A 13578-nucleotide genomic window follows, 5' to 3' on the forward strand; every position below is an offset into this window, starting at 1 on the left:
TAATACGTAAGAACTTGGAAACAATATAATGAACAAACGACTCATTTTGTTGATATACAATTTTACGCATGGTGATATATACTTGTAATTCTTGAATGATCCTACTTATACTTTGATTGAAGTTCTTTGGAAGCTGAAATGTTCTGTGGTGTTAGACAGAGGACTAGTTATTTGATGGCTACTCAATTGTGGTTTTGGTAAGAGCTCTAATACAATTTCGAACTCATAATATGGATCATCTGATGCTAAGAATCTACTACTGTGGAAGAAGAGTAGTACCATCTTTCATCTGCAATTGCAATACTGCTTTGATAGAGGGGAGTGGCAGTGATGTTATGGCCACAATTTGAGTTTTAGGACAGGAAGCAGAGGCTGATGATAATGATTTGCTATGAAGAAGCATAGCCTGTCTTAGGATTTTTTTATCGGAGGCCTTGGATGTAGTACAATGGATTCTCGTTTATTACCGGAATAACTTTATGGGATTTGTATAAATTGATGTGCGAAGAGGGGGAACCTATTATACTTTCATGGTGGTACTGTGCTTGGCAACAAAAGCAAGTGAATATTGAAGCAGTAAAATGTTAGTGTGTCTAGATGCATAATAATATTTATGGACTTAGAAAAACCAAAACGACCTACAATTTGGAATGGAGAGAGCAGTAGCTTAGTACCATCCATGTGCAGTAATCGGTAAACCTTGATTTGCCTACTGGCATTTGTTTCAGATGAGAGATGATATTGATATCGAGCTAGAGGAAAACCTTGCAGGAGAGGTTGATGAGAACCTACTCACCAAGCGCTTAGCAGGGGCCATCGTCAAATGCTAGACTGCTGAATTCTAATGGCCCATTGCGTGTTCTGTAGTTCATTTGACTGCTGGATATCAAAGGTGATATCGTTTCTTTTTCTAGATCTGCTGGTGAACGTACTGATATACATCTTGTGCTTGCTCTGCTGACTCTACGTTCAACGCTCACTCTCTCAACAGAATCACGGAATATACTGAATTAGCGGACGCAGATGCATGTCTAGTTGTTGTTAAATCTTGGTGAAACAGAGCACACAGTAGGTTTATAGTCCACACAAGAGATGCATCAACAGGAGACAAAGTAAGAGACCAAATAGTGGAATGAAGCTTTTTGGTTGTAAAGACTGGTGTAGATCACAAACGAAAATGACATGGATTAGTTCCAGCCTTCCAGGGAACCAACTTCAGACGGAAATGAGCTGTTTCCTCTCATTGCCTCCACCTTGTTCCTGCTGGCTGCTGCCTCGCCCATTCAGGTCTCTGAGGCCCAGATGATGGCCACATGAGGGGAGGAGAGCATCAGTCACAGTCAATGTAATGCGATCCAAATCTGGGGACAGTCCAACCGATGTTCAAGGAAATGGCGGAACGATTGAATGGCGGGTGGCGGCAAGACACAATCCAGAAGGATGCAAGACATAAGCCAAATGCCGCAGCTTTTTGAACAGAGGAATGCAGGACACAATCCAGAAGTGAGGCAGATACCACATGCAGACAAGATTGTTTATTTTTAGCACGTGTCACATCAAATATTTAGGTACTAATTAGAAGTATTAAACGTAGACTATTTACAAAACCCATTACATAAGTGAAGGTTAAACGGCGAGACGAATCTATTAAGCCTAATTAATCCATCATTAGCAAATGTTTACTGTAGCAACACATTGTCAAATCATGGATTAATTAGGCTTAATAGATTCGTCTCGCCGTTTAGCCTCCACTTATATAATGGATTTTGTAAATAGTCTACGTTTAATATCCTAATTAGTATCTAAACATTCGATGTAACGGGTGCTAGTAACGGGTGCTAAAAATAAGCCGGAGAAACTAAACCAGGCCGTATACTTCTCACACCTCTCATGTTATCACCTTGACTTATACACATTTCTAAACAATTAGGTTGAAGAGGATGCCTGCAAAGGTCAACATTGCTGACATGCACAAAACACAAACATTCAGTGCCCCAGAAGCATGCATAAAAAGCAGCCACGGGTGTCTGTGTTAGATTGATCTCCTTCCCAATGGGCCCAAAGGCCCATCGGGACCCTGATCCGCGCCCTGATCGGGGGCGCTCACCCTAGCAATGGGTGGTGGGCCCCTGTCGCGCTGCGCTATATAAACAGGGTGGGGGACCTGGCTCGGCTCACGAGGTTCGCCGCAGCCAGCCGCCCCACCGACACACCTACCGATCTAGGTTTGCGCAGTAGCGGCGGGAAGCACCACCGCCACCTCACCGGCGAACGGACTCGGCACTACGCGTCGCTGCCTTGCGCAGACTCCACCAAGCGAACCCGCGATGGCCAGCAGCTCTGCTGCTCCCACCTCTAGGGGTGAAGGTACCCCTATCTCTCTCTCTCACTCTCGGCACACACACCAGGAACTCCATGCCCCCCCTGTTTTTCATGATCCCGACTAGATGTGCATCTAGAGATCCTAGGCACGGCCCTAACAATGGTATCAGACACCTCACTAGAAGCTCTTCTAGATCGGGAAAAAGAAGTAGATCGGGAAAAAGAAGAAGATTGAAAAGAAACAGAAAAGTGAAACCCTAACCCTAACCCTAGATCTAAAGAAAGAAAGCGGCGGCTTACCTGTCGTCGACTTCACCGCTGCACGTCCACCGACGGCGAGCGGCAAAGGCCGGCCGAGCCTCGGGCTCGCCGGGGAACAAGTCCACCCGAACCGCCGGCGCATCCGCTCGGGGCTTGGGGGGGCGCAACAGCACCACCAAAGGACCGCTCGACGGCGGCGCGCCCAACCTCGCGGTGGACGCGCGCGCCGGCGAGGGGACCCGCGGTGGCGCTGGCCCTCCTCCGTGGTCACCATGGCCCTCTGGATCTCGATTTTTCGGGAGGCTCGGAGGGAGAATGGGGGGAGGCTAGAAAAGAAAGGGGAGGGGGCTACCGCGGCCGTGCGCCGGCGGGGCCATCCCTCCACCGCCGCCGCCGGCCATCGCCGGGCGCGGGAGAGACAGCCCCGCCGCCGCCGCCACGGCGGGCGCTCACAGGGGAAAGAACGGAAATGAACTAGGGTTTCCAGGGAGCCGGCCGTCGGCCGGTTTTGATCCGCCGTGAATGACGCTCGACCGTCGGATTTGGACGGGCGGTCGAGATCGATCGGGCCGAAAACAGCACAGGCGGGAGGAAGCGCTAGGCCGCTTCGGTGGCCCAGGCCCAGGTTGCGGCCTGCAGGCGCGCGCCGAGCGAGCAGGCCAAGTTGGGCCGGCCGTTTCGTGGGCCTTTTTGGCGGGCTAGCTGCGTCGCGCGAGCGGGCCGAACGCGGGAACAGGCTGTGGGCCGTTTTCGCGGCTGGGCCGAAATACGAGTTTTGCACAGTAACGCCTGATAATTAGTTTTTCTATTTCCAGAAGCATTTACTTGATGTTTTTTTTTGCATAGTTTTAGTCTCTAATCTAATTTGAACCAACGGGATAATTTGTATTAGAGATTAATAAAGTTTGTACAGTGGTTTTGCTTCTGAAAATAGATTTATTTCACAGTTTCCGCTGCAAAAGTCATATTAATTGTTCTATTTAAATTTAATTTGAACCAACAAGACAATTAAATTTGTGAGAGCATGATAAAGTTAATTAGATTATGGTACCGTTATTTTTTGACCAACGTTGTTAATAACTGTATCATGATTTAAAAAAGTTCTTTTGATGCTTTTATTTCTATCTCTGCCCAACGGTGATATAGTTTTAAATTGCATCAACAGTTGTATGTTTTATTTTTTTGACCAGACATAAATCATGCAATTGTTGTTATGATCTCACTTTGAATTGCAAATTTCAGGATCATTCAACTTAATGGCTTGTCTCAAAGAGATACCCATTTTGAAAGGCAACAACTATACAGAATGGAGGAAGAAGATTGAGTTCTCCTTCGTTTGTGGAGAAGTTGACTGGGTGCTGACTACACCGCGGCCACAAGCTCCACAGAAGCCAGTGAGGGCTGAAGGTGATGATGGTGCTGCATGGCAGCAAAAGGAAAGGGACTATGCTCCACTGGAGTTGGCATACACCCTTGAAAACAAACAGTGGACCACTGCCAACAAGAAATGTATGGCTTTGGTAAAGAATACGATTGAGCCTGCTATTTTGGGCTCGATCGCAGAGTGTGACTCCATCTCAGAGTACCTCGACAAGATAAGGAATCAGTTCACTGGTTCCTCAAAGATATACGCTACCCAGCTGTTCAAGCAGCTGGCCACAGAGAGGTACAATGGAGGAGGGACTGGCATAAGAGATCACATCATGAGGATGTATAACTTGGCAGCACAGGTGAAGCCTATGGATCTTGAGCTCAAGCCTGGGCACATTATTCATTTGGTTTTTGCTTCTCTGCCAAAAGAGTTTGACACTTTTGTTGTCAATTATAACATGCAGCCAGAACAGTGGGACATGGAAAAAATGATAGCCATGTGCGTGCAGGAAGAGGACAGACTTAGATCCTCATATGGTGGCTCATTGCACTATGTGAAGGATAACAGGAAAAAGATTGCTAACTCCTCTTTCAAGGCACGAGGAAAAGCTCCTATGCAGCAGAATCACCAAAAGCCTCTCACAGTAGACAAAGATCAATGTCTACACTGCAAGAAAAAGGGGCACTTCAAGAAAGACTGTCCCGACTGGTTAAAGTCAATAATGGCAAAAAGAGGTGAGAATACTATTTCTTTTGTAAATGAATCCTTGTATACACAGTATTCGAAATCTACTTGGTGGATTGACTCAGGTGCAACTGTTCATGTTGCAAATTCTTTACAGGGATTCCGTTCGACGAGGACTACGCAAAGAAGCGAAAGATGCGTTGAAGTCGCAAATGGAGTCCACGCAGAAGTTGAAGCTGTTGGCGATGTCTCTCTAGAGCTAGTTGATGGTTTCATGCTTGTACTTAGAGATGTGCTTTATGTTCCTTCGTTACACAGAAACTTGATTAGCATTTCACGTATGGACCATGATGGTTATGAATGTCATTTTGGAAATGGAAAGTGTGCCATTTGGTTCGATAATGCATGTGTTGGTGTTGCCATCCTTCACAATGAGTTGTATTTATTATCACTACGTGAAAAAGTAAATTCTGTGTGTGATGTGAATATGAATGTATCCTCGTCAGAGAAAGAAACAAAGAAAAGAAACAGAACTCATGAAATATCGTCGAAATTATGGCACTATCGTTTAGGCCATATTTCGAGGGGCAGAATAGAAAGACTAGTCAAGAATGAAATTCTTCCTCAATTAGAGTTCTCAGACTTAGAACAATGCGTTGATTGCATTAAAGGAAAATTTGTAAAGCAAATTAAAAAAGGCGCTAAACGTAGCACAGGAGTTTTAGAGATAATCCACACTGATATTTGTGGACCATTTCCTGTGAAAAGCGTGGATGGCTATGACTTGTTCATAACATTCACAGATGATTACTCCCGTTATGGTTACATTTATCCAATTAAAGAAAGATCAGAAGCGCCGGATAAATTTAAGATATTTAAAGCTGAAGTTGAAAATCAGCATAACAAAAGAATCAAAATAGTAAGATCCGACCGTGGGGGAGAGTACTATGGTCGACATACCCCATTTGGCCAAGTTCCTAGACCTTTTGCAAGGTTTTGCAGGAAAATCGCATAGTAGCCCAGTATTCGATGCCGGGCGAGCCTCAGCAAAATGGAGTAGCTGAAAGGCGTAACCGTACACTGATGGATATGGTGCGCAGCATGATGAGTTATTCCACCTTACCATTGGGACTGTGGATGGAGGCGTTGAAGACCGCCATTCACATTCTAAATAGAGTGCCAAGTAAGTCGGTGCCCAAAACACCGTACGAACTATGGACAGGAAGAGTACCCTCACTAAACCACCTGCGTGTGTGGGGGAGCCCAGCTGAGGCCAAAGTATTTAACCCAAACATCGGGAAGCTAGATCCCAAAACAGTAAGTTGCCACTTCATTGGCTATCCGGAAAAATCAAAGGGTTTTCGTTTCTACTGTCCAGACAGATATACAAAGTTTGTAGAAACGAGACAAGCGATTTTCTTAGAGGATGAGATGGTGAGGGGGAGGATGGTAGCTCGAGAGATTGATCTTGAGGAGAAGCGGGTGTGTGCACCTAATCCGATGATTCAAGAACCATTCTTCTCACTACCTATTATTCCCGCACCAATAGTTCCTGAGGTCGTGGTGCAAGCACCCGCTACAGTCCCTGATATTGTGGTGCAGGCACCTGCTGTGATTCCACCCGTGGAAACGATGAGTGAAGTTTTGGAACCTGTCCTTCAGGAGTCAACTGAACCCATCAGTACACATGAGGAAGAGTTGCAGCAGCCACCTCTTAATAATGTGCCACAAGCAGAGGCACAGAATGTGCCCGAAAGTGAGGGGCCTAGAAGGTCTCAAAGGGTCAGAAAATCAGCTATCCCTGATTGTTATAAAGTTTATAATACAGAAGAAGTTCATATAGAAGGTGATCCCACTTCATATGAGGAAGCCATGAAAAGTGTTCACTCATCGAAGTGGCTAGAGGCCATGGAAGATGAGATGAAATCGATGAGTTCCAACAATGTTTGGGAACTTGAGGAGATTCCTAAAGGAGCCAAAACAGTAGGCTGTAAATGGGTCTACAAGACTAAACGTGACTCCAAAGGGAATATAGAAAGGTATAAGGCGAGACTTGTGGCAAAATGCTTTACACAAAGAGAAGGAATAGATTACAATGAGACTTTTTCTCCTGTCTCATGTAAAGACTCCTTCAGAATCATAATGGCACTGGTTGCACATTTTGACTTAGAGTTACATTAGATGGATGTAAAGACGGCATTTCTAAATGGGGATTTAGAAGAAAATGTCTACATGAAACAACCAAAGGGTTTTATCATGGAAGACAAAGAGAATATGGGATGTCGTCTAAAGTAATCCATTTATGGATTAAAGCAAGCCTCTAGACACTGGTATCTAAAGTTTAATGATATAATAAAGAAATTTGGGTTTCAAGAAAATATAGAGGACAATTGTGTCTATGCAAAGTTCAAAAATGGGAAATACATTTTCCTAATTCTGTATGTGGATGATATCTTACTTGCAAGCAGTGATATCAGTCTACTGCAAGAGACAAAGAAGTTCTTGTCCTCAAACTTCGATATGAAGGATCTTGGTGAAGCATCATATGTTTTGGGCATAGAAATTCACCGAGATAGATTGAATGGGGTCCTAGGATTATCGCAAAAGGCATATTTAGAAAAGGTTCTAAAGAAGTATAATATGCATGCGAGTAAGGCCACGGGGCAGGCAATGTGGCTAAAGAAATTTATACCCGGACTGAGAGTGGTTGACTGTATCCACAGACCACTAAAGATGTACTGCGACAATGAGCCAGCAGTATTCTATGCTCACAACAACAAATCAAGTAATGCTTCCAAAGCCATTGAGATAAAGTTTTATGTTGTGAAAGACAGAATCCAGGATCACACTATAAGTCTCGAGCATATAAGAACAAAAGATATGCTTGCGAATCCGCTCACGAAAGGCTTACCACCCAATGTGTTCAGAGAACACTTAGCCGGCATGGGTTTAAGGGAAAGCCTATGATTCCTGGATTGGAAAAGGCCCAAAAGAAACAGAATTGTTTCAAAATAGAGAGGTGTGTTGTAGCTGTTGATTCTATCGGCAATTAAGCTGTGACGATGAGGCATGCTCTACATATTAATCTACGATGAAACGAATAAAAGTGAAGAGTGTAAAGTTAAAAGTAAATGATGAGATCAAGGGGGAGAATGTTAGATTGATCTCCTTCCCAATGGGCCCAAAGGCCCATCGGGACCCTGATCCGTGCCCTGATCGGGGGCGCTCACCCTAGCAATGGGTGGTGGGCCCCTGTCGCGTTGCGCTATATAAACAGGGTGGGGGACCCGGCTCGGCTCACGAGGTTCGCCGCAGCCAGCCGCTCCACCGACACACCTACCGATCTAGGTTTGCGCAGTAGCGGCGGGAAGCACCACCGCCACCTCACCGGCGACCGGACTCGGCACTGCGCGTCGCTGCCTTGCGCAGACTCCACCAAGCGAACCCGCGATGGCCAGCAGCTCTGCTGCTCCCACCTCTAGGGGTGAAGGTACCCTTATCTCTCTCTCACTCTCGGCACACACACCAGGAACTCCATGCCCCCCCTGTTTTTCATGATCCCGACTAGATGTGCATCTAGAGATCCTAGGCACGGCCCTAACAGTCTGAAGAATGTATAAAAGGAAACAATCATGGACAGATTAAAGCTTACAATAAAACACGTTCGCTTAACTCGTGAGTGCCAAATTTGTTAGATCCATGTCCATGGCTTTCCACATTTTTTTTAGAAAATGAAAAAAATATACGAACTCTGCAAATGCACGCAGCCAAGTTCAGCTCAACAGCTGAATCACAAAAAATAGGAAAAGAGCACACAAAAAATGTATTCATAAGCAATATCTATTATTGCTTCTCTATCCATTCTTGACGAAAATATCCAAAGCCTCCAAAGCTTTTGTCGCCAAATGACGATCTCCCTTGTATCCTCATACTACAACGAATCGTAGCCAATATGTTTTCTGAAGGTATCCTCCAAAACGACGCATATAGGTAGGAATCTAACGTCGAAAAATACCGCCGATGTGGTCCAGTAAAACGGAGATCAAGTTTTCACTCAAAGGTAGCCAACAGTTGTAAGGGAGGAGAGCCCCAAAAGGACACCACCAGGAAGGTGTGTGGCGCCGTCATCACCACCAACACAAAGTTGGGCATGGCTTTCGCCAGATGCTCCCCACACCAACCACAGCCACACCTCATCGTGTCACACTTTGCACAAATACCGGAGATACGAGCACCTCCTAGCTGTATCCGGCCTTCAGCGATACACTTGCTTGCTGTTGGCTCACTCCAGCACCCCATGGTTCCATATAAACGCAAAGTGGCACTCAATATGTGGTGAGCGCCGGTATGCATCCAATGAAAAGCGACCATTCGCAGGATGGTCCGGTGCCACATGCAGGGGAAAGCAAAAGGCAAAAGGCTTTCCACATGAATGTTTGATTGTCCTTGAGAGGCTCCAGTCATTCTTAAAAAGCAAAAGGCAAATCCTCTTTAACTCTCCTCAGGGAAAAAAAATTCTAAATGAGAAATCTATCAACAGAACCCAGTTTCTTCGGGAATCAATATACTGTGAGAGAGATGAGTCCATTTTTCATAAATTTCTGATCCAAAGTTGATCTCTTTCCAATATGTAAATGGGTATATGTATCGGCAAATTTTTGAATTACATGAAACTAGTAAACAACGATTCGAGTCAACTCTATAGAATTTCATGTTTGTTGTAAGCAGCTTATATTTTACCACATGAAAGTAATACTGCTCTGGATTTTAATAGGGCAAATCTTTTCAAGACTTAACAGTGTAGATCATCTGCTGCCAGCTGCAGGCATAGTAGATAAAAGCTGGCCCAATGAAATATGCCACAAAAACACAATTAAATTCATGTAATCATGTAGAGGATGCATCATTTTATATATACCTAATATTCTGAGGACAATTTCAACACACAGAACCCTAAGTATAGCTATTTTTTAATAATGTAAGTATAGTTATTGGCTTGCACGTTATTTTTGAAGAGAAGAAAAAGAATCCTTGTTCTCTTAGGAGCAAGGACCTTACAGGGAGCCACAAAAGAGACAATAACAGAACAGCTAAAGATGACGCCACAGTGAACACAAGAAATGGAACCATGTTCAGAAGTTATTATACCACTATTGAGAAGTGCTAACTAAAGGTAAACAAACAAACAGTGCAAATGATAAAGTTATGAGATTGACTAGAGACTAGAACCTAATCAGACCCTTCAGCACGATGCAGCTTCAAAGAACATGGTCTCATGACATCTGGCATGCTGATTTAATAGTCAAAAGAAAATATGAAGTTAATTTTACTAGCTTCTTCTCTTCCTCCTCACATAATTGACGGCCTGTTATGCACTTCATGTACCATCTTCTAGTGCAAGCCTCCCATAGTTACGAACTAAACAAGGAGGCCATGCCATAACATAAGGGTGTCCACCACTATTATATGGCCTCTGAAACAGATTCTCCAGTTTCATTGTTTCCAGGCAGAGGGACAAAAACCAACTTGGGTTCTGGGGATCATAGACATTCTTTGAAGTTGCCAAGTATGCAAAGCCATCCCTGACTGCCACGACAAGCAGCTCATTATAGTTGCCCTTCAGTTTCCTTAGAACCCCATCAAGCTGTGTATCTAATGGGGTGGCCCTGTACAGCATCCACTTCTCAACGCCATCACTATCCGTTCTTCGCAACATCACACCAATTGTGAAGTCAACAGCATAGACAATACAACGCTCACCACTGTTTGTTTCACCAACATCGAAGCTACAGCACCGATTCTTCAGGAATTGGGGGAGCTCCTCGACCGAGAACCTCATTGTCGCCGTGTTCAGGGTGATGATATACTTGTGATTCTTATAAACCCAGTACAAGAACCCATTGGATTGCATGTTGCCGTTCAGAAGCCACACTTTTGAACGCCGTGGCCGCCCTGGGACATCCACCCATGGGTGAATTTTCCACTCCCCGGTGTCAGAGGAGAAGACAGTAGCCCGCACCCTGGACTCGTCGTGGGTAAGAGCCACCACTCGGAACGACGTGGGGTCTTCGTCGGAGCAGAGCAAGCAGGCGCTGCGCTCAACGGGGGTTCCACGGCAACCTTCAGAGGCGTCCTTGGGACTGTCATCAAAGAACCGTTGGCTCTGTCGTGCCAATGGATTCACAACCGCCATTGCCTGCGCACTGAACTGGTCACCGTTACAGAGGAGGACGTACCCGCCGCGGCAGTCGAGGATATCCCAGGAGTGGGCCTTGTCAGGGTGCTCCTGGATGGATGTCAGGAAGAAGTCGCCACCGCGGAGGGCGGCGCCCAGGTCCCGGTCGCGGCGGCGGGCGGGGACGAAGGAGGGGAACGCCGGGAGCAGTGGGTCTTGGACGGCGGTGGGGGGGCCGAAGAAGAGACCGAGGAGGGGCGCTGGGTGGAGCTCGCGGAATCGGCGGCGGAAGGCCGGGGAGGAGGCCACCGCGCGGCACCACGGCCGGCAAGCGAGGGCGGCGCGGACGAGCGTCGCGAGGGAGGGGAGGCGGAGGAAGATCCGGAGCAGGAGGTCGTCGGTGAGGGAGTGGATGGTGGTGCTGCTGGTGGTAGTGGGGCTTGATTTCTTCCGGCGCTTCGCCGGCGGCAGCTGGGCTGGAGACCTCTCGCCAGCCATAGCGACGGCGCGGCGGAGATGCGGAATGGCTAGCACAAACCTCCGTTGGCGATTTTGTTGGAGATTTTACCCCTTTGGCCTTTCTTTTTGAGTAAATCGCATCCGTAGTACAAGAACTATGCAGTGCGTGCAAATTGATCCAGGAACATGTAATCTGATTAATCCGATGTAAAACTTTGATGCATATACGGTCCAAATCCCACCACGACGTGTATTTGTTCACGGTTGACCGTGAGGTGGCAGGCTAGGTCGTGGCTGGCTCATCGGAAACATGCGCTTTGTTTAGTTGGCTAATTTGGGAGATGCAAAATTACTGTGCCAGCACTGTAGCACACTGTAGCGTTTCGTTTGTATTTGTGAATTATTGTCCAAATATTGACTAATTAAGCTCAAAAGATTCGTCTCGCAAAGTACAACAAAACTGTGCAATTAGTTTTTAATTTCGTCTACATTTAGTACTCCATGCATGTACGGCAAGTTTGATGTGATGGGGAATCTTCTTTTTGCATAGTATCAAAGTTGGAAGTTGAGGAGTACCTAAACATGGCCATGATTTGACATATCTTACATCATTCAAGGAAACGGTAAACATGAAACACTGCATAATTGACTGCATATTATGACAAATGATCACATTCGTACTGAAAAAGCCCTCAACATCATCATTAGAACTCAACATTTAGTTTGGAGAACCAGACAAGTTCAAAGTAAATGTTGAGTTCCATGGTGGAAGCGCAACAAAACACACATCGGAGTCGTAGAGCAGAATATTAGGGCCAAGATCAGAAGGAAACTAACTGTATTCAGGAGGATCGCGTGTTGGGTCGTCGAGCCGAGCCATATTTCCAACAAGCCGAGCTGAGCCTGAATCCTTCTAGTTATGTAAAGATTTAACAGTTACCATGCTGAGGTCATTGTAGTTCAGTTTACAAATTAGTGTTGGTTGTCTTAATACGCTGCCTAAGGAGGTTAAGACTTCTATTTTGGTTGCCTTCACACTAGTAAAGAAGATAATGTTATGAGATGGTATAATTTGACAACTCAAAATATACCGAGTACTTTTTTGCGTCTGTACCAATTCTAGTATCATATATATGTTGGTTTGGTTGTTCAGGTTGATATATTTGCTTATTCCCAGGGATCATTTGCTTTTTTCATTAAATAAAGATATCTCAGGTGTGAGACGCTCGGACCTGTGTGCATTGATTTAGAAATGGTTTAAATCTTCAGTTCAGTTGATGGAGAAGGCCATGGCTCCATAAAGACTACTAGAGATCTGGTAAACCAGAGTATGTTAGTTTCATCTGTTCCTCCTATTTTTCCTGTTCCATTATTATAATTACGGTTTTTTGCAGGCTCAATCAGCAGAGACGAGGGCTGAGATGCTGCATTACCTTTTCAATCAGAAAACAGGGTCCACAAGTTGCCTGACGAGCTTCTTCAGTTTTATCCCTTTTTTACTAATATTGATCACAAATATAGTGTATTCTAGCGAGATTTGTGTCCCTGTATCTGGCGTTCCATGTATATACATGTTGCCCTTATTGACCATATTATCTGGTTGAACAAATTAGCTGCAATCAAAGCACTCTATTGTGAAGGACGCAGTTCGGTACCCTGGGTACCCGAGCCACCTCCGACACGCCTCCGACCGCAGCCTCGCGCTCTGCCCACGTCTGATTTTTTTCATACGCGACTGGTGTGCCGAACGTGGGCAGTGCAGGGGCTAGATGTCCTCGTGTGGTAGGCCTCCGCATGTACGGTGTTTTTGAGGATTTTGTGATTTTTCTTACCTTTATTATCTGACATGACACATGAACTATGTTCTGGATGTAGTTTGTTTGGTATTTTAATCGGAGACATTTTTTTTGGCGAGTAATGACACATTGCTATTTCACTCTTTGGACTTTGTAGCGAGTTGGTCGTACATCTCCCTAATGGCGCTAATTAATAGATTTCTGCCATTTGAGGACAATGATGGTACAGAGGCTTGAAAATTGATTATTTAAGTTTCAGAAAAGGGAGTAAACAAAGTGTGTCGGATCATTAAGGGGGCGTTTGGTTCCCTTTGCTTATTTTTAGCACGTGTCACATCGAATGTTTAGATACTAATTAGGAGTATTAAACGTAGACTATTTACAAAACCCATTATATAAGTGGAGGCTAAACGACGAATCTATTAAGTCTAATTAATCCATCATTAGCAAATGTTTACTGTGGCAAACAAACTACATCCAGAACATAGTTCATGTTGACTGCCAGGTTA

General features: G+C 45.2%; 1 protein-coding gene across 1 annotated transcript; it reads right to left on the bottom strand.

The window, feature by feature from the left end:
* Window positions 1-9712: 9712 nt before the first annotated feature.
* On the bottom strand, window positions 9713-11506 carry LOC101770442. Its single transcript, XM_004969033.3, has one exon. The coding sequence runs from the start codon at window positions 11310-11312 to the stop codon at window positions 10017-10019; it is 1296 nt and encodes a 431-aa protein (XP_004969090.1). The 5' UTR covers window positions 11313-11506; the 3' UTR covers window positions 9713-10016.
* Between the last annotated feature and the right edge of the window lie 2072 nt (window positions 11507-13578).

This window comes from Setaria italica, chromosome V, assembly GCF_000263155.2.
Source record: "Setaria italica strain Yugu1 chromosome V, Setaria_italica_v2.0, whole genome shotgun sequence".
Taxonomy (NCBI): Eukaryota; Viridiplantae; Streptophyta; class Magnoliopsida; order Poales; family Poaceae; genus Setaria; species Setaria italica.